Here is a 20,412-nt window from a genome sequence, read left to right as displayed (position 1 = left end):
TTCTTGCTTATAATTAAGGTCATTTGCATTTTAAAAACCACAGCATATGTTCATATGTTCTATTAATTATGAATATATTATTTCTTCTTCACAGTGCATTTCTCTGAATACTTACCTCTCATCCTAGACTGGATTAAATTTGTCATAGATTTAAGGGATTAAAAAGTAAACTAAGTTGTAAGGGAGATGGATTTATTTTTCATAAACTTGAACTAGAATGTTTAGGACCATAAGGACTTGGGCACTTCTTAAAGGTCAAAATATTTTAGGAAAAAGAACAAAGTGAAGATTTACAGCATTCTCTCCTTTTGCTTAATGGTTGTTAGCAAAAGTGATGATATGGGCTTGCTTTCTTTTTTGATGATGACCTTTAGTTGACTTGACTTGGTAGAGGCAGAAAATACAGAATTAGTGCTGCCAGCAGTTTATCCCTGATTTGGTATAGTTCTATACAGGTGCTGGGTAAGTGAATTTAAATGCTACCTTATCAATGAGGGCTTTACTGGTCTCCTTTTATAATACTGAAAATCCCTCCAATATCCTTCCCAGCTTTATTTTTTACCCAACACATCTTACCTTCTGATTTGTTACACATTTTACTTGTTTACTTTCTCTCTGCTATTTCCACACATTAGAATATAAATTCCACAATGACAAAGTTCTTTAAAATTTTATTTCTTCATCCCCAGTAACTTGAACAGTTCCTGACATATAAATGCTCAGATATGATACTGTAATACAAGTATAATGTATATAATATAAATTGTTAAAATTGAAGATAGTGTTGGTTTTGGAAAAGTGAGTTATTCACTTGTGGTGAATTACCTCAGGATATATTGCTTTACAAAGTAGAAGTAAAATACATTGCAATATAAAAATTCTACCAATGACTTACTTTAAGAGACATCATTCTCATATTCTCATTTTGCCCAGGTAGTTGCTGATTGGCTTGGGATGACCATTTTTTCTTTATCTTTTATCCTTGCTTCTATGCAAGATCACGCACCAGGCACTGACTCACACATGTCTCTAAAGGCCTACTATAATTTAAGCCTTTGCTTATACCATTTTTCTTATCAGAAAATAAATCCCCAAATTTATCAATACTGTATTTGTCTCTGGTGTTTCTTTGGCGTTCCAGCACTCTTGACTATTGCAGCATACTCTCCTTTTAAATATCATGGAAGCAGTCATTTGACACTTTATTGGGGTGTTTATCTAAACTATGTTTTAAACTTTTAAATATCTACTGTCTTTATAAAGGTACAAAAGTGATACAGTCTTAGATAAATTTCTTGAAGCTTTCTAGGATGGAAAGAAAAAGCTGCTTTATCCTCTTTGAAAAGGGACTATTAAACTGTTTGATAAATTTTATATATTGTAATATATGTGAATGGTAATATTTTTATATTTGCCCAAGATTGAGAGGCTAGGTGACCTATTCTTAGTCTGTTTTCTTTACTATGAACTATGTACTAAAAGGAAATAATATATAATTTTATTAAGTGGTCTGCATAATTATGTGTGTGTGTGCATATATCTTGTGTTGTCAGTTCCTAAGATCAGAGCACTTAAAAATTGAGAGAGATCTTTTAATTCATCTCTCTTGTTTTCAGATGAGGAAACTGTAACACAAAAAGCTTAATTTCTCCAACGACCACTTGGTGACAGATCCAGCTTTCCACCAAATGTTAGGGTCTTTCCCAACTACTTAGAACAGCATTCTTTGTTTTGCTCAAGATTGGGTGCATAATACTGCAGGATCAGTCCCTTTTTATTTTTCATGTTATGAGTTAGAACTCTGAAGACCATTGTAGCAAAATGGCATGTATCTTTTGTTTTGGCTGCGTTGGGTCTTTGTTGCTGCGCGAGCTTTCTCTAGTTTCAGCGAGCAGGGGCTCCTCTTTGTTGTGTTGCAGAGCATGGGCTCTAGGTGCACAGGCTTCAGTAGTTGTGACACATGGGCTCAGTAGTTATGGCTTGCACGCTCTAGAGCGCAGGCTCAGTAGTTGTGGCGCATGGGCTTAGCTGCTCCACAGCATGTGGGATCTTCCCGCACCAGGGCTCAAACCCATGTCACCTGCATTGTCAGGCGGATTCTTAACCACTGTACCACCAGGGAAGTCCCAAAATGGCATGTATCTTTGTGAATTTATTTTTTAAAATTTGTTTTTTTTTAGGAGTGACACTTTTGAAATTTGCTTTAAGTTCATAGTTTTCAAAGAATTATGTAAATTTTTAGGGATAAATTCATTAAAATACCTAAATCTTAAATATCAATCCCAAATAAATTTTGGAATTCAGAATTATTGGAAGAACTCTTAAGAATTCTTCACAAAACTGTCAAGACTAGATCTTTCATGATTTCTAGGATTCATTGTTTCTAATATTCCAGGTCCAATATTTGTACAACATTCCCTCTGAGTTCATATGTACCTGATCTTTTTTTAATTTTACAGTAGTATTCAGTCTTTCTTTGTTTTTGCACTCTCAGAAAGCATTCATTTGTGTAATGAATTAGGAGTCTCCTTTCTTGAGTAATTTTGGAAACCTACGTATTGGGTCTAGTAACTGATCCTGTGTCTGAAGTACTGCTCTGCTGGCTAAGACTGCTCCTGGGTTAATAGAAAAATTGAAGACTGTACACATTATACCATAGCATCTCTTCTCTCTCCACCTGAAGATACAAACAAAAAAAGAGTAAAAGCTTTCAAAGTCATAATTAAGGTGCTTGTGTTAAATGCTAGTTTAGTTGGAGACTGCTATTTCAGTACCCTCAAGGTGAAAACCAAAAGAATGGTTTCTGTTTTAGTTGAGTCCTTTGAATTTCTTATCTAAAACAAATTGTTTTTCTGTAAGTAATTCTCACCTGTACTTTGAGGAAGGCCTGAATTATCTTATGAGAGACAGTAATTATACTGTTGCCCAAGTGGTTGATACCTACTCAAACTAATTAAGAAGGCCGTCCCCCACCTTGAAAAAGGATTGGTAGTCTGCCTGAATGAAATGATAATAAAACACTGGCAGTTTATTCACATGGGGGATGCTAACCATTGGAAATACCACACTTAGTTTTTAGAAGAAAGTAAAAAATAAGTAAAAAGAATATTATCTAGTTGGGGAGGGAAGAAGGATGCAAATCACATTCCTATTTTGAATGTGTCCTTGTAGCTGTAATTACTTATGTTAGCTAATGGTTTTATTCTTTTATTATTATAGAGTCATAAATATTTTAATTTTTGAAACAAAAAGTTGTAATGATACCCTATACCTTAAATGTCAAAAAAAAAAGAATTAAGTAGCCCTGACATACTGAAAAGTAAACAAAAACAAAAGAAATATGATCTGTGCTTTGGATTACTTTTAATCAAATGGTGGAGTGAAACTATATGGATGACAGCATAGGTTAAAAAAAAATGTGGCTTCGACTAAAGTCTTTCAAAAATGGTTGCATGTTCTCTCTCTACAAAGGAAGTATTATGATGATAAATTTGTATTTATCTTCTCATTCTCATTAAATTGATGACTTAGGGGAGAAGATAGAGAAAAGTTTGCGGGTTTCTGCTCTTATTTAGCTTGACTCAGTACTGTCCTCAAATGGATTCATTTACTTATTTTATTGTTACTAGGATTAGATTTTTTGCTTTCATGTGCCATTTTCTTCCAGAGCAAAAATATGGACAGTATTTAGTATACATAAACTATTTTGCTATTGATGTTGCTTTCTGTTATTTTTGATGTCTTTCTTAAATTTTTTAGTTTAAAAGAGCACAGGTTTTAAGTGTACAATTCAGTGAATTATCACAGAGGGTAATAAAGTTATTTGATAATTTTTTTAAAATAGTTATTTTTACTCTTCGGAAATGTAGGGTAAACAGTTTAGGTGAATCTTAAACAAAAATACTAATTTCATATAAAAAGGATCAGATTTAAAAAATTTTAGCAGATATCTCAAAATCATGACTGAAGTAAAGCTTTTGGTTCAGAGTTTCAAAATGTTATCTGTCATTTCTGGTATTAAAATTTCTTTAATCGTGCAAGTAATCCTGAATCCATGCTTATGGAAAGAGAAAAATAAAAGTAAAGTACTAAAATATGTAAAAAGTAAAAGGTGAAAATCATCCTATACAGTTCTATCAAATCTTTCTCTCTTCAGAGCCACCACTTACTATGATTCAGTTATAACTTCCCATACCTCTTTTCATGCATACACCTTTACAACAATTTGTTTTACTTGTTTTTAACATAAATGGGCTTCTACTTTATAGTATATTCATAACTTGCCATTTCACTCAGTCTGTCTTGGAAAGCTTTATGTGTCTTTACATTATAGATAGACTTCATTATTTTTTATTGCTTTAATTTTTTAATGGTCCTCCTTAATGATGGATACTTGTTTCCAGTTTTCTGCTATTATAAAAAAAAATTCCATCATTGAAACATATATCTTTGTGAACTAGCCAATAAGAGTTTCTTACTGAATTAGTAGTTTCTCTGTATTCTAGATGTTATTGTGTTGATTTTATGTAGCAGATATTTTCTCCTTGTGTACTTGTCTTGGTGGCTTTTGTCATATTAACATTTTAAATAATTATGTAGTCGTCTGTTGATCTTTTCCTTTGTCATCTGTTTGGTGGCTTCTGTATTTCTACATTATTTATATTCATTTCTACAGAGATATTTTCATTTTTAACTGTCACTTGTAAAAACACTTTTTATAGAATCCTGTGAATGATGGCAAAATGTTAGCATGTGATACATTCTGATGGCATGTAATAATCACATAAGGATCAGTGACTATTTTGATGTCGGAGTTATGAAATAAATGTAATAAATTCTGGAAAAGCATTGGAGTTCTTGTGTTGTTTATGGAATCACCATAGGTAGTCCTCACTGTTAAATTTATTTTTGACAGGTAATATGCTAGGTACTGAATGGTAACAGTAGTACACAAATAAGAAGTAATCCCTTTTATTGTGACTCCTTTAGACACAGTTGCTTTCCTAGTTATATCTGCTATATATAATCAATTTCCCTAACCTCAAGGTAGCAGCTACTGCTGCTAGGAATTTCTCTTCACTTTTGCTGTCATCCAGTGCCAGATCTAAGAAATATAGTAAACTCTTAGCAAAGCAGCTTCCAAAAAGTAAGAAAGATCAGCCTTGATTAACTTATCCAGAATTTTGCAGTTAAAATTTTAAAAGGTGTTTTATTGTGTGTGTGTGTGTGTGTGCACGCGCGCACACACACGTGTGTAATGTTGCACACTATATATAGGGTAAGGAGTCAGAACACAAAGTAACCTTTTCAGTTGTTTGAGGTCTGACTCTGTGTCTATTAATCCCACCTTTCTACCTTGATACCCAATAACTTGGGCTGTTGAAACCTGGGCTATTTTGTCCTACCACCAATAATTTCCCAAGGAAGTAGCTTATAATTCTTCTGTTTCTTCCCTATAATAGGAGGGAATACCCATATAGGCGGTACCTTGAAGCCAGTATCTCATAGACCCTGTCATCAACTCACTTCTACTCTCTACCCTCCCTCCTTACCTGATTGATACATTTTTGAAAAAATTATAATTATGCTGCTGCCCTTCCTCCCCTTGTTAGTTGGGAAGATTCATGGAAGAGAGGAATCCCGTCTTCTATAATAGATGGAGTAATATCCCATTGGGAAGAAATGGCAAAGGAAAAAGTTCTTTCTTTTTTGAAAAGACTAGAACTTTTTAGCTCAGCGTATTTGGACAAGTCTGACAATAATTCAACTACATTATAGTTTAACTAGATTTCTGAGTGCATCTGCTAACCTAACCACCACATATACTTATTTACAACTTGAAAATTGCCTTTAAAACCACAAAAGCACAAAGCACTGTAGTGCTTGTAACACTCTTCCATATTATTGTAGGTAACTAAATGACCATGGAATCTGGAGCAGAGAACCAGCAGAGTGGAGATGCAGCTGTAACAGAAGCTGAAAGCCAGCAAATGACAGTTCAAGCCCAGCCACAGATTGCCACATTAGCCCAGGTATAAAATACATGGAGAGATTCCAAGTTGTCTCTTCTAAGAGGAATATGTTTTAAACAAGAGAACTTAGTTTTTATTACAGAGATATACATAAAATGAGCAGAAACATTCTTAGAATATCAAAATTCCTATTTACTTAGTATTAGCCTAATTTTAGAAATGATAGTATTGATTCAGTAACATAACAGAAAAATGTATTGTTAAACACTAACACACTATTTGTAGTGACATAATTCAGAAATAATTACATTTAAACTGATGGGTAGATTGTCTCTTAAAGGAAGAAAACCTAATATGATAACTGCTTTTTTTCATGTCATATAGATTTATTTGGGAGCATTGGAATGCAGATAATCTGAAAGGCTAAATTTACATGTGCTTAAACTAAAAAATAGGATAAGCAAATAAATTGACACACAAGTAAATTTCAAGGATGATAGTTTTTGTCCCTGTATATTTTAAATATGATTCATGATTCTTTCATTTTGTCTTTGTCTTAAGCATTCTAAGGTTATATTCTCATTTTTGTTCTTGTGTATTTTTTCTCAGATGTTTTATTTTATTAATAATTGTTGGCATATATATGAGTGAGAAAGGTGGTTAATATAAAAACCAAGTAGCAAACAGTAACCTGCTAGGTAAGAAAATGTGACATTGCCTCTTTCAGATGAAAGCTCCCAAAAGAAAATAATCCTAGCCAAGGCTCTGGTATGTTGAGCTTCAGCTTCACAAAGAGTTTAAAAGCTCTCTTAGAGGAGTCATGAGCAACAGTGGGTCTTGGGATATAGAGGGCTAACCACAGGTGGTAACCACACTGAGCTAAAATATGGGCCAAATACTAGACCTCCAGCAGGAATGTAGTCAGAAGCGGTGGGCTGCTTTGTGTTTTCTCCTAAGATCACCTGGACCCACCTCCAGCCCTCAGGTGTAAGGCAAAGCAGAATACATTTAGGGATGAAGTAAAAGTACTCAAGATGAAGCAGGTGTGGGAACGAAGGTAAGAGCATCAGGACTTCATTAGCACATGGTCAAGGCAAATGTGCACAGATAAGAATATGGGCTCATCCAAACATTCAGCCCTGTGGTAAAAAGAAGATATAATACCAGCAGGGATCTTGGTGGTGACAACCTTCAACATATCTATCTCTTGGGACATCATTTTCTGGTCTGGTTGTCCTCCACGTCCACTAAATAATGTCATCCTGGAAATTCCTTTCTTCCTACTGTCTTTCTCTTATGGAGTTTTTGTTTCCAGTGGTCCCTTGAGCAAGTTTGACTGGCTAAAGAAATCATTTTTCTTTCAAATTTTGAAGGCATTGATCCACAGTCAACTTCTAGTGTTGCTGTTTGAAAAGACTAAATCCATTTCTTACTTTGTATTTCTGTTATCTTGTAAAAATCTCTCTGTTAGCAGTGCTTCACTATTTCATCATCAAGGCCTTGGTTTGTAGCAGTTTTCATCCATTGTGCAGTTGTATTCAGTGGGCTTTTTTTTTTTAGTGGAATCTCGGGTCTTCAAATCTGGGCAGTTTCTTTATTTGGTTGATGATTTTTTTTTCTTTCTCCTTTCTCTCTAGGATTCTTGTGATCCAGATATTTTACCTATAGGACTGTTTCTCTGATTTTCTCATCTTTTCTCTCCTGTTTTCTGTCTCTGTCTTTCTGGGAGATTTTCTCAACTTCACATTTCAACCCATCTGTCAGATTTTTTTTATTTCTGCTGTCATGTTTCCAAGAGTTCCCTTTGTTTCTGAATAGTCCTTTTGTGTTTTAATAGCATCCTCTTTATGTTTCACAAAGGCAGTATTTTCTCTTACCTCTGATAATATTAATTAAGTTTTAAGTTTTCTTTCCACATAGATTTTCTTCTGTGTACCTTTTCTCCCTTCTATCTGTTTTGGTCACCATCTTTCCTATCAGAAGATTTCCTTGAGTATTTCATAACTCGAGGTTTTCTGCCTACATTTAAAAGTAGGGAACCAAAAACCTGTATTGGTAGTTCTGTGGCTCTTTTTGGGGCCTAACATCTGAGTTGTGAGCTTCACGGTAGGATGATTGTGGCATCCCACTGGCATTATCTCTTTTTTTTTTTTTTTTTTTTACATCTTTATTGTGTCATTATCTCTTAAGTCTTTCTTCTCCCTTTAGTGTTGGTCACATTTGCAGAGAAAAGCTTTACTAATCTTCTGCTTATAGGTAAAGACCTTTGAGCCAGATGAGGGAAGAGGACTGGGACTTAGTACCCACCTCAGCAGTGCCTGGTGTTAGGCAGTCAAGAAACCACCTATCCAGAAAATAAACCTCCATTTCTCTGTCAGCATAGGGTATAGATTAGTTATTCTTCCACAGAGAGTTGAAGAGGGGATCCAATTTCAAAGACCTTCGATCAGCCTTCCTTATTTTCAGCCTTTCCTTTCACTCTGCCTTCTGGGGTGCCTTAGATCCTGAGCCTCTTAAGGACTTTGTGGCAGAAATCAGTCTGTCCCTGCCTCTGCCTCATGAGTTGGCCTTCTGAGGTTTTCCAAGTTCATTACCATTCATCCATTTCCAGCCTCCAAAACTCTTACTGTTATCTCCTTTCCCATTCTTCTCTGCTGGTGTGATTATGCCTATAAAAACAAAATCAGTGTCATGAAGCTTAATTGGAAATTCAAGAAAGAACAAAATTATATGCACATGTTCAATTTGCATATAATCACTGATAAGTGGAATGACATGATATTTGAATTTTAGGAAAGCTAGTGTCTGTTCCCATTTATATTTTTTGTTGTTGTTCTTTTTAATACCTAATTACAGAGTTTTTTTTACTTGCTCATCCAAGTTCTTAACACATATATTATACATTTTTGACATTATTTCTCTCAATTCTGATACCAGTTATTTTTTGGTTGTCAGTCTTTAATACTAGAAATATATAATAAAATTTTCAAGTCCAAGACCATTGTGATGTGATCAATGAACAGTAAAAACACAAATTCAGCCTAACTAGTAAAGGAAGAAAGTCGATCTAAAACAATAATGAAATGCCTTATTTTACTTTTAGAATTTACAGAGATTTTTTTTTAAGTGGAAAAAAAAACAATGTTGGTTTTGAGTATGGGAATGTTAATTTTTATGGATGGTTTTAAGTAAAGAGTTGGGTAAAAGGATGATCGTTGCAATTTTGTTGTAAAATAACTTTCTTGTAATAGGCAAATTTGAAAACCTAAATATTCAATAATAATTTTTTGTATATTCAGTAATTTAATATTTAATAATATTAAGTTAGTGATTTTATTATTGTTTAATTAATTATTACTAATAATTTAATTCCAATAATTTGTTGGGATTTATTAAACAAATTATGTAATTCTTACCATTATACCATTCTTTATCATTAAAGAATACTATTAATGGTATGAAGAGATATTTAGAATGGATTTGAAAGATAAAGTAGATTCTGTGATAGTGTTATGAAAATTGAGTGTATATATGCATCTTTTAAAACACCTATATCTACAGCAGAAATATTAAGTGATTAACTCTGAGTGGTAGGGATATAAGCAATTTTTTCTTTTTTGGTATATCTGTATTTTATAAACTTACAGTGAGAGTAGCCATTATGTAGAATAATTAGGGTAGAAAAGGGATTATTTGTTGAGTGAGCTTGTTATGTTTACCCTAGAGAATACTCAGAGAAGAGGACGTACTAATTGCTTCAAATATTAGAAGAGTTTTCCATTGAGATGGGATACTCTAAATAAATTATGGTTTTGGTTCTCAAACTTTGGCGTAGGCGAAAGTGTCCTTGGGTTCATCAGAGATTCTGACTTTATAAACAGGCACCCTATATAACTCTAATGGTGGTCATCCATGGACCACATTTTGAAAACAAGGTAAAAATAAGATGTATAGTAGCCAGAAAAACGATTGATAAGGAAGGCCTTCCTAACTGTCCAAAGGAGAAGCTCATGGTTTTAGCCTCTACCTTCAGTAGGTATCTCCCCCAAGCTTCATAGTCAAATATTTAACTGCCTGCTAAACATCTCTACAAATTCAGATATCATATCAGTTCCATCATCTTCCACCACTGCCCCAACCACCCATAAGCTTCTTTTTGTGTTCTCTCTCTTTATGGCATAGTCTACTAATTCTCACCCAAACATGAAATATGTGGGTCGTCTTTGATTCCTTTCTCACCTCCTTCAATCAGTCATTCATAAAGCCCTTTCTGGTTTGCCTCCTGAATTTTCATTAAATCACTTCTCTCATTCCCATCCCTACCACAACTCATGCCTAATTTCTGGCCTTTATCATCTCACCCTTACTACTATATATAGACTTTCTCAGTTGGTCTCACCTCCACTTTTTTCTTCCTCTGAGATAAGTGTCTTTCACACTGCCACTAAATTAAAGTGATCTATCTGAAATGCAAGCCTCACCATGATATTCAGGAGTTCAAAAGCCCTTCAGTGCTTTTCCCAATCTCACGGTAAAATGCAAGTTCTTTAACGTAACATATGTAAGATTTTTCATGACTAGCCCATCTGGCCTCTGCCTACCTCTGTTATTCCATCTTTCCACACTTCCTACATCATATAGTAACACACTTATGTGCTCCAGTAGTACTGGCTGCTGGTCATCCCTCTTTGCCATTTACAGACACTGCTGTTTCTCTTTGCTTTTGCCATTGCTACCCTCTGCCTGGAATTCTGTGCCTCCCCCCTGCAAATCATAATAACGTGCCTTACTTGTATTCTTTATTTCAAATTCACATGCTTCCCTGGTAGCCTCCCCTCCTCTTGGGTGGGGCGGGGTAGCTTTCCTCAGTGTGTCCATTCTTCCCTTTGCAAACCTCATTACTTCACTGAATTATATTTATTTGTGTTCTTTTCCCCATTCCTTCATACACATGCCTTAATAATTTCGTTTAGGGCAGGGACCTATGTCTTTCTCATTTCTGTAGTTTCAGTTCTAACATTGTTTCTGACACATATCCGCAATAACTTCACCAAATGAACAAATAAAATTGCTACCCCCAAACGCATTCAAGCACAGGAACAGTAAATACCATCTGATAGACATGTATGACTTAAGAACCCGTCTAACCTGGGTATTGAGTCATTAAATCTGCCGCCTTTGTGCCTCAGGAGAAAACTGGTCTCTCATATTCTTTCAGTTCTGCTCCCTTATTTCTTCAAGAGGAAAATAAATCCTTGAAATATCAATTATTATCAGTTCAGTGGGTGGGGTGAGGATAGAAATTTTCAGTTTATAATATCTATTAACACTTTCTCATTAATGAAAGGCATACTTGTAATTAGTTTACAAGAGATAAATATGCTGTATACTGTAAGATATGTATTTGTTCTAGATTTAGTAGCTAAGTTTTGCCCAAGTTTGGAAACAGTTATGTTTTAGAACATGGGTTATTTAACACATGATATTCTGAAGACTTATGTTTCTTCAAAGCTAGCATATCTCTTGACCTTGGGTAAGTGACTTAATCTCTTGGAGCACTTCATATTTCTGTCTCTAAAATGGAGATAACCCTTATTCTAACCAGTCTGATTTCTTCGAAGGGCAAAATGAGAAACTGAATATGAAAGCAGGTGGGAAAATGTAAGGCACTATACAAATAAAGTGGTATTTAGTGTTCAAAGGAAGTCTGTGTTATATATTTTGATGTTACATTAAAATAGTTTTTTGGTTTTTGTCATTTGGGAGGAGTTTAAAAGTAGGGGGCATGGGAAGCATTTGTAGTCTTTCTTCAAAAAGAATATTAAGTTTAATGATTAGTTTCTTTCACACCAATGGAATACTTAACCTAGCAGGAGGGTCTTCCTTTTGCTGCCAAAGAGTTGTTTCTTACTAAACATGAGTACTCCCCAGGAGGTATCTGTGATGGTAATTTTTTTCCATGTTCAACACCATAGGTATCTATGCCAGCAGCTCATGCAACATCATCTGCTCCCACCGTAACTTTAGTACAGCTACCCAATGGGCAGACAGTTCAAGTCCATGGAGTTATTCAGGCGGCCCAGCCATCAGTTATTCAGTCTCCACAAGTCCAGACAGTTCAGGTATGTGTATAAAAAGTTCTGCATCTACTTTCATAACTGTTGTTTATAGCCATATCTCTCTCCTTTCATTATGAAAATAGGAACATATCTAGTTCAGAGTTTATTTTACTTTACAGTAATTATGGAATATGCTGCATCTGTAGTCACCTTAAGTATAGGAACATATATACACAAGAACAGACATATAAGAAAAAACTTTTTCTTAAACTAAAAAAGGAAAACAATTGAATGGGAAAAATCATAAAGTATATGGGATAAAGTGGAAATGTTGGGAGAGACTATAAGGCTGATGTACCTCAGTTAGGGAAAATTAAGATACAAAAATAATAACTTTGTAATTATTTTCTAAACATGCAATTGGAAAAAATAACCCTTGTCAAAAAGTAATAACCTTACCTAAGATATTATTTGAATGTAGAGAAAACCAGCTATGTTTAGGATTCTAAGTTAGAGTATATAACTTTGAAATGATATATTCAGAAAGTGCACTTTAAGAATCAGGGGTTTTTTCCATGCATGTTATCCTATTCTTTGGAAAGATTGTTCCTTTCGTTTGGATCCAAAGGGAATAAAGGTGTGTAAACCTCTACTTAACTGTAGGGAACCTAGGGCAGTATACATCTTTTCGATGAGCTTATTGGGGAAAAAAAAAAGACTTGAACGTTCATTCAAGTAGGCCATAACCCCAGCCTCCCATTTCATATTTTTTGCTTCACAGTCTTCCTGTAAGGACTTAAAAAGACTTTTCTCCGGAACTCAGGTGAGTCCTAGGTCCTAGATTTGGAGAGAACTATTTTTAGAAAGGAAGGTGAGAAATTGTTCTTTATATCTTTGTCCCTCTCTATAAACATAGAACTCAAGGTTTGAATAAAAATCTTAAGAGATCTTCTAGGTCTAGGCCAAACTTGTTACCTACCCAGCCCTTAGTCTGTTGCTTAATTTCCCTATATAATATCCTTCTCTCCTCCTCCAAATGGCAGTCCAGCTTTACTTGAACACTTTCAGAGAAAGGATGCTCTATCTCCAGAGGTAACTGATTTATAATTGGGGGTAATTGCTAAAATATTCTTTCCTGTGGTGAACCAGAATATCTTTCTAAAACTTTTACCTAGTGGTCCCAATTCTATTCTCAGAAACTAGTTAAGCAAATTTAACTTCTTTTTCTATTGGGCTGCTTCCTTTTCCCCATCTTCCACATCCTTCCCATTTAAAAAAAATGTCCAGACTAAGTAAATGCCTGTTTTTCTTCAGCCATTTATATATGACATAGCTTTGATTCCTCTTCACCATCCTTGTTGTCTTCTTGTGGGTGAGAACTCTGGTGTTTTCCTTGAGTTTAGTAGCCAGATTGATTGATACTTGGAGAGGGGAGAAGTCCCTCCTTTGTCCTAGAAGCATTCTATCAGTATCATCAAAGGATATACCAGATTTTGTCAGCCATATCATACTATTGAGTCATTGAGCCACTGTTAACCCACCTCTGCTTCATTCTGTCCCTGTGCCTTTGGTTTGCTTGGACATTTAAGGCAGGGCGGTGTGGGGGGTGGAGAAAAAAGAAAGAATATTTTGATATAAAATCATCAAGTTCTGTGCATTTCCATACTGAAAGATATTGGGAATGGAATTTGTTGTTACTGAGTAGGAGACAGTATAGTCCAGGTAAAGACTGAAGAATTTGATTTTTCTGTGGAACCACACTGACTGAACAATAGTCTCCTGTCCTGTGCCTCAGTTTTTATTTCATTGAATGCTTCCTAACTGTTTTTCATACTATGTATGCCATTACTAATTCCCTGCTCTTATCTTCCTCTTGATGATAGTGGAAAGAACCTGACCTGCTAGTCAGGAGACCTAGATTCCAGACCCCACATTAACCTTTACTTTTTCTTTTTCACTTAAGTGGGAGATCTTTCTATAAAGAACACACAAAAATTATCACAAAATTTGCTAAGATTACAAACATTGGTTTTAATATATGATGCCTAATTGTTGATTATATTCTTAATTTTAATCTTTACTTTGTGGTAAGAGTAATAATAATAATTTGGACCTGGGGTTATATGACCATTAACTTTATAGAAATGTGTATTCATCTTTTCAAAAATAGATTTTTCCATCAAAGTGAGCTGTGCTTATAATTAAAAGCCTGAATTCTACAAACAGAAACATAAACAGTATTTTTTTCTTTAAAGGCCCTAAACCATGGAGAAGCTATTAAACTTTAATGGTAATGTTAGCTGGTTAACAGTGATTAGCATTAATAAGTAGGAAGTGGTTTATATCAGAAGAGGTGATCAAACAAGGAGAGAGGTGATTCCTCAAACTTCTCGATGGGAGAATATTAGTATTCTAGAACAGCATTTCCAAAATATACAAGGTACATTTCTCTTGATGTGAGAATAAGACTTCTGTTTATCTTTTTTCATCTCAGAGTATTAGAAACTAAACTACTAATATTTCATGTATGGCTTGACATTGGTGCCCTAACATTATCCTTATGTATATATGTACATCAAATCTCACAGATTATGTAAGAATTCCCACAAAAATAATGGGAGTTACACAAATGTATAGAAGTTAACAGTGGCATCCTCACTTGTTAGTTTTGGATGCATTTTTAATACATTCATTTCCTCAGTAAATTTTTATTGGTCACATGCTATGTGCCAGTCACTGTTCTAGGTGATATGAAAGACAGCAGTGAACAAATAATACTTCTCTATTCTCATGAAGATCACATTTGAGTGAAGAGAGACAATGAAAAAATAAAATGTGTCAGGTGAGGATTAAGTGCTGGGAAGATGATTAAAGCAGGAGAAAGGGATAGAGAATGATGTGGAGGGAAGGGTGTTTTTTTTAGGTAGGGTGGTCAGGGAACACGATGAGCAGTGAAACTATAAACTAGTGAAGGAGGCTAAGCCATACAAATAATGAAAGCAAGTCCAAAGGCTCAGAAGTGAGAGTATGCTTTATGTACCAAAGAATAGCAAGAAGTGGCCTGAATAGAGTGAGCAAGAGGGATAGCGGTTGGAGATGAACTTTCTGATACAGTCTTTACAGTACTTCATGATGTGATGGGAACAACAATAAAAATCTTTTGTGCAAGATAGAGATTCAGTGATTATCATATAGCAAAGTACTTGAGTTGCTTAACATAAGGATGAGTTACTTGTTTGCTTTTTACATAAGACAAGTATTCCAAAGTTTCCGATCTTTTTAACAATGGCAAGCAAGGGATGACTTGCAAGGGATATGTTACCTAACAGATATTTTTGAAAGAAACAAATTCCTTTCAACTGTCCTTTCTGAGAGAAAGTGGCATTTTAACAATGCATGAGAGAATAACTGTATCTTGAAAGAAACTTGTGCTGTGGACAGAGTATTTTGAATATAGAAGTTTGGAAATGTTCCCATACTTTTTTTTTTTTTTACCTGCAAACAGTGTAAATTTGTACCCTAAAAACTCAAATCTATATACTTTCAAAACTCTGGAAATAGAGTTTCTAAACTATTCAGAAGTCTTCTAGAGTTTCAGTAGGTGTTGAACTTATTTGTTAAAATATAAAACCTTTTATTAGCATATAATAACTGACCAAGAGCCAGGGAGATGAAAATATACTAGTAAATCTCATCAGAAGTTTGTGTAATTGACAGATGAAAATGAAAAATGATTGTTTTAAACAATAGCAGATGTTAAATCACATTTCAGAAAGTCCAAGCTTAGAATCAGATTTTTGAGTCACTGTTATAAAATACTAAATGATTTTTAATTAATCATATTAAAGCACATCATTCTCACTGTTATGAAATATTAAATGATTTATCTTTAAGAAATTAACAGATGTATTTTAATATTTATACTTATCCTCTTTAAAAATTAATTTGTTTTATGATATAGCTAAAACTTGTAAATAAATATATATGCTTATATAAAATTTTCTTATAATTAATTTATAATCTTATAATTAATTTATAAGGGAGATCTGCAGATCAGAAGAGTTTGGAGATTATTGCTCTAGACTTTTATTAAACTTCTTGATCCAGTGAGTAAAAACTGTACCTAAACCTGAGTCTGAACTCTACCCAAGAAAAGTGCTTAAGTTTCCAGGGTACCATGTATAGTTTGAGAAAACATCTAATACAACCATTTTTTAAATTTTGTTCTAGTCACTGTATATTTTATTTTGAAATTTCAAATAGCATCAGAATAGGACTTTTCCCCCCCTTATAAACAGAATATATGGGTTTTTAACAAACTAAGAGAAAATAGAGAAATATAGATGTAAAACTTTACATGTACAGGTGGTGGTTTGGCTTTTTGAAAATTTCTTAACATATAAGTGGCCATGGTTAAAGACCTATTTAAGGAGCTCAGGAAGGGGTTAATAAGAGGTGACAGGAGGTGAGGACCAGAGGAAGGGTATCTATCGTTGAAATGTGATGGTAGACTGTGATACTTAAAATTGGGATATAATTTTTCATGTGGGTATTTTTAATAACCTATTACATATAAACTATTATTTATTATCAAAGGATTTTTGGCATGATTTTTAATGGTCTTAGAAATGTGGGTTCAGTGGTTTTGGGATTTTCTTGTTTTTTGATTTGTTTTTGGTTTTGGGGGTGTGGGGTTGGGTTCTTTTGCTTTTTGGTAGATAGACCATAAGAGTTGACTTCCTAATTCTAAGTTCTCTCTGGATAGTATTCCCCCAAAGAGGAAATGCTACATTCATTATGTAGTACTGAATAGTTCTGAATTCCCTTTACATTTAACAAGTTGCAGTACATATCACTTTTATGTGGAATCTTAAAAATACAAGAAACTAGTGAATATAAAGAAAAAGACTCACAGAGAACAAACTAGTGGTTACCTGCGGGGAGGGGCAATGTAGGAGTAGGGGACTAAGAGGTACAAACTATTATGTATAAAATAAGCTACAAGAATACATTGTACAACACAGGGAATATAGCCAATATTTTTTTTTGCCAATATTTTATAATAACTGTAAGTGGAATATAGCCTTTAAAAATTGCGACTCACTGTACTGTACGCCTGTAACTTATATAATATTGTACAGCAATCATACTTCAATTTTTTTTTAAGTTGCAGTCACGACAGAGTGATAAGTTAATTCCTTTTGTATGAATTGACAAATTCTTTCAGATGAGAGGAATGGGGGGCTTTTCGTTTTACTGGGAGCAATAGATCCATTGAGTTTGGGGGAAAAATTAAGGGCCATATATTTAATAAGCAATGATAATTTATTTCATTTCAAAATTGTCCTATGGGTGGTTTATGTAGCGTGCTTTAAAATTGTTGTTTTAATGACTTTCAACTTGGGAAAGTGTGCCTAAGTCATTATGTATCCTTAAAAGAAGGTTGTAAGAATGAGGGTTAAACAAAAAAAAGGCAGAAAGAACAATAGAGAAACTAAGGTTCTGAGAAGCATTAATGAGGGTAAACACTTGTCAGAATACTATCCACTTTGAGTTCAGTCTTCTTGTTATTCCTCGAAATTCTGACTCTCTGCTAAGGCTGTTTCACAACTCATCACTCTACATCTATGAGAAAGTCTGTGCAGAGACTATGCTGAGTGGGCTAGTTAACAGCAGCTACAGAAGTAGGAAATTGTTCTGGGTGCTCCTTTGGCAGTAACTATAGCATTATTACTCTATAGAGAGTCACAGACTAAATTCAGCCTTGTCCATCTTTTTATCAGTCATTTCTGGATTCATTCAGTGTTACCTGTTAATTTTTAGGTCTATAAGACTATACCGTTTATACTTTAAAGTGTTTGGAGGGGCACATACATTACTTTATTATAGACATATTTTGTAAAGCATTACTAGATTTAGCAAATTTCATTTTAAAGTGTCTATCACAAAGCTCTGTGAAAATGAGTACCTGCTGTCCAGAACCCTTAGGCTCAGACCACATACTTGATTTCTCAAGTTCCTCTAAATGTGTTCATTCTTATTGCCATTGCCATAAATTTTGTTCAGGGAGCTAACCTACAGAGACCCTTTTGCCTTGGCTAAATCTAATTCTCACTCTTACAGCATGATGCTCACCTAGTTCAGGAAAGAGCAGGAGGCTCCTGCTGATTAGACTAGAGAAACTTGGCAGTATAAATTTGACAGACAAGCTTGCCTAGATGAGTGAACTTCTAGTCTAAAAATGGTCTAAAGACGTTCCTGGGTTGCTGCTTCTGACAAAACTGGTTTGAGATTGGAACCAACAGGATTTTGATGCTGGTAAGGCTGTCTAGAATTGAGATGTCAAGTGTGACAGTGACTCCACTACTTCGTAGCTTTGTGACTTGGGTGAGTTACTTAAACTCTTTGTGCCTCAGTTCTTCCATCTGTAAAGTGGACATAATAATTGTACTTATCTAGCACGTAAAGTTCCTGTAAGTATTAGTGAGTACTAAGTAATGTAATATATGTATATGCTTTAGCATAGCACCTGGCACATAGTAAGTTCTCAATAAATGCTAGTTGCTGTCATTATCCCATGTAAAATCTGTATTCAACTTACCTTTATTACTTCTCAATCCAAGGATACTTTCCAGAAATGCACAGTCCTTTACCTTGAAGTTTTGCTTAATAAAAATTGTAGAATGCCAACTTTGAAACGTGTCTATATGTAGCAGAGGGCTTCTTCCAAAATTGTTAGGAACAACCATCTGGAACACGGTTGAAGGATCACCGATCTTACTTGTACAATTGTAAATATATTCAAAACTATTTACCCAGTAGTTAAAGGAAAATATTTGTATAGGCACTAGACTTCATGGCCAAATATTTAGTTGTTTATTCTTTCTTTCATGTCAGAAACTTTATTTTACTTGGTAGTTTTGTTCTAACAACTGTAAGAAAACAACTGACAAGTAATATTGATACATTCTGGGTTGATTACAAGAAGTCCTGAAAGAGATTAGGCTGGTTTTGATGAAAAAATTTTAGGTCCTCTGACTTCTGTAGGATGAGTAAAGGGGAGAGGAAAGGGATGGTATGGTTGTCTCCCATAAAAACTGATTTTTTTTCTACCGAATCACATATAAGGTTTATATATGTCCTTTTGTATTTCACTTTTTCTTAAAATTCATAAAAGTTTTATGAGAATTAAATTTGATTATCAAGATAAAGTTCTTCTTTATTTTCAGATTTCAACTATTGCAGAAAGTGAAGATTCACAGGAGTCAGTGGATAGTGTAACCGATTCCCAAAAACGAAGAGAAATTCTTTCAAGGAGGCCTTCCTACAGGTATGGAAAATTAATAGTTAAATGAACTTAGAATCAGAAGTATAAAGGTACCCTTACGTAGTTGCAGATGAAGAGATGTCGGAAGGCCAATGAGCTGCTGGATTCAGGACCATACAGAATACTTCTCTTCATCTTGAGTTGCTTCTCTCAAATAAGTAGAACCTTACTGTACAGAATAAGAGCACTTCTTACTCTGAACAGTCCTGGATAAACACTGATTTTTTTTTTTCTTCTGTTTTTGTAGACTTTGCTGGCTGCTGCTTTTCTGTTAAAAAGATTGGAATACATTTGATAAGGTTATAGCATTTTCTAGCTATATGTCAATTCTGAGGCTACACTACCTACTTCACAACACATTTCTTATGCCATGGTACTTAGCATGATAGCTGCTTGTTAATTTAATAGTTGTTCAGGGTGATGTTTTGCTGATGTTCCCTAATTTTAGGGGCACCTTACTGTAGTTTTGTGTTCAGCTACAAAAGTTGTGTAAATCCATGCCTTGCCTCCAAGATGGACCAAAACTGTTTCTAATACTACGTAGAAATTGGCTCCATATTAAATATCTCCAGGAAGAGCAGTTCCACAAATCTTCATAAGCTTACTTCAGAGTTTAATGAACTTCAAACTTATTCTTCCCTGCTTTAGCCTGAATTATTTCTATTAATATATATTTCTGTTTTTCAAAGGGATGTTGAAATTTTTTTTCCCACTTTCTTGGCTGCTAAGCTAGCCCTTTTCTCTATCCTTACAAATAAATTAAGGACCCTAAATAAATACCTATAAATTGACTTTGAGGTCTTAAGAAATTCTTTGTTACCAAGTATGTGTTACCTTTATTTATACTCATAATTTTTTCAAAATATAGCTAGTTTTATCTTTTAACTTCGAAATGTATCTCATGTTAGTATATAAGATATTTGATCCTGAAGCAGATTCAACCTGGTACTAAGAAACAAGCTACATGGCTTCTCTATATATAAATTCTAGGCAAATCTTAGCTGTAGACCTTATATGAGTTTTATGTTGAAAAAAAATCTTTTATTTGCCTTTA

General features: G+C 34.3%; 2 protein-coding genes across 10 annotated transcripts in view; one reads left to right on the top strand and one right to left on the bottom strand.

Moving 5' to 3' along the window:
* The window catches only part of CREB1 (cAMP responsive element binding protein 1), a 56,520-nt gene that overhangs the window by 12,466 nt on the left and 23,642 nt on the right, over positions 1-20,412 (top strand). For 3 of the 5 annotated variants that reach the window (XR_009541079.1, XM_060152211.1, XM_060152213.1), the window contains exons 2-5: positions 5,911-6,032; positions 11,948-12,094; positions 12,813-12,854; positions 19,261-19,361. Coding sequence is in view for 4 of the 5 variants with exons in the window: in XM_060152211.1 (XP_060008194.1) it covers positions 5,919-6,032; positions 11,948-12,094; positions 12,813-12,854; positions 19,261-19,361 (404 nt within the window). In the remaining variant the exon portion in view is untranslated. The remainder of the gene's footprint in view (positions 1-5,910; positions 6,033-11,947; positions 12,095-12,812; positions 12,855-19,260; positions 19,362-20,412) is intronic. The other 2 variants (XM_060152214.1, XM_060152212.1) reach the window with 2 other exon arrangements.
* Positions 8,107-20,412, bottom strand: part of METTL21A (methyltransferase 21A, HSPA lysine) — a 54,315-nt gene continuing 42,009 nt past the window's right edge. Inside the window, exons 4-6 of one of the 5 annotated variants that reach the window (XR_009541080.1) lie at positions 19,419-19,626; positions 11,121-11,226; positions 8,107-8,641 (exon numbers count right to left, since the gene is read on the bottom strand). Coding sequence is in view for 1 of the 5 variants with exons in the window: in XM_060152219.1 (XP_060008202.1) it covers positions 8,529-8,641 (113 nt within the window). In the remaining 4 variants the exon portion in view is untranslated. The remainder of the gene's footprint in view (positions 8,642-11,120; positions 11,227-19,418; positions 19,627-20,412) is intronic. The other 4 variants (XR_009541081.1, XR_009541082.1, XR_009541083.1 and 1 more) reach the window with 4 other exon arrangements.

This window comes from Lagenorhynchus albirostris, chromosome 6 (assembly GCF_949774975.1).
Source record: "Lagenorhynchus albirostris chromosome 6, mLagAlb1.1, whole genome shotgun sequence".
NCBI lineage: Eukaryota > Metazoa > Chordata > Mammalia > Artiodactyla > Delphinidae > Lagenorhynchus > Lagenorhynchus albirostris.
Note: the sequence above shows the minus strand (reverse complement) of the source record. Positions and strands in the feature narration are given on the sequence as shown.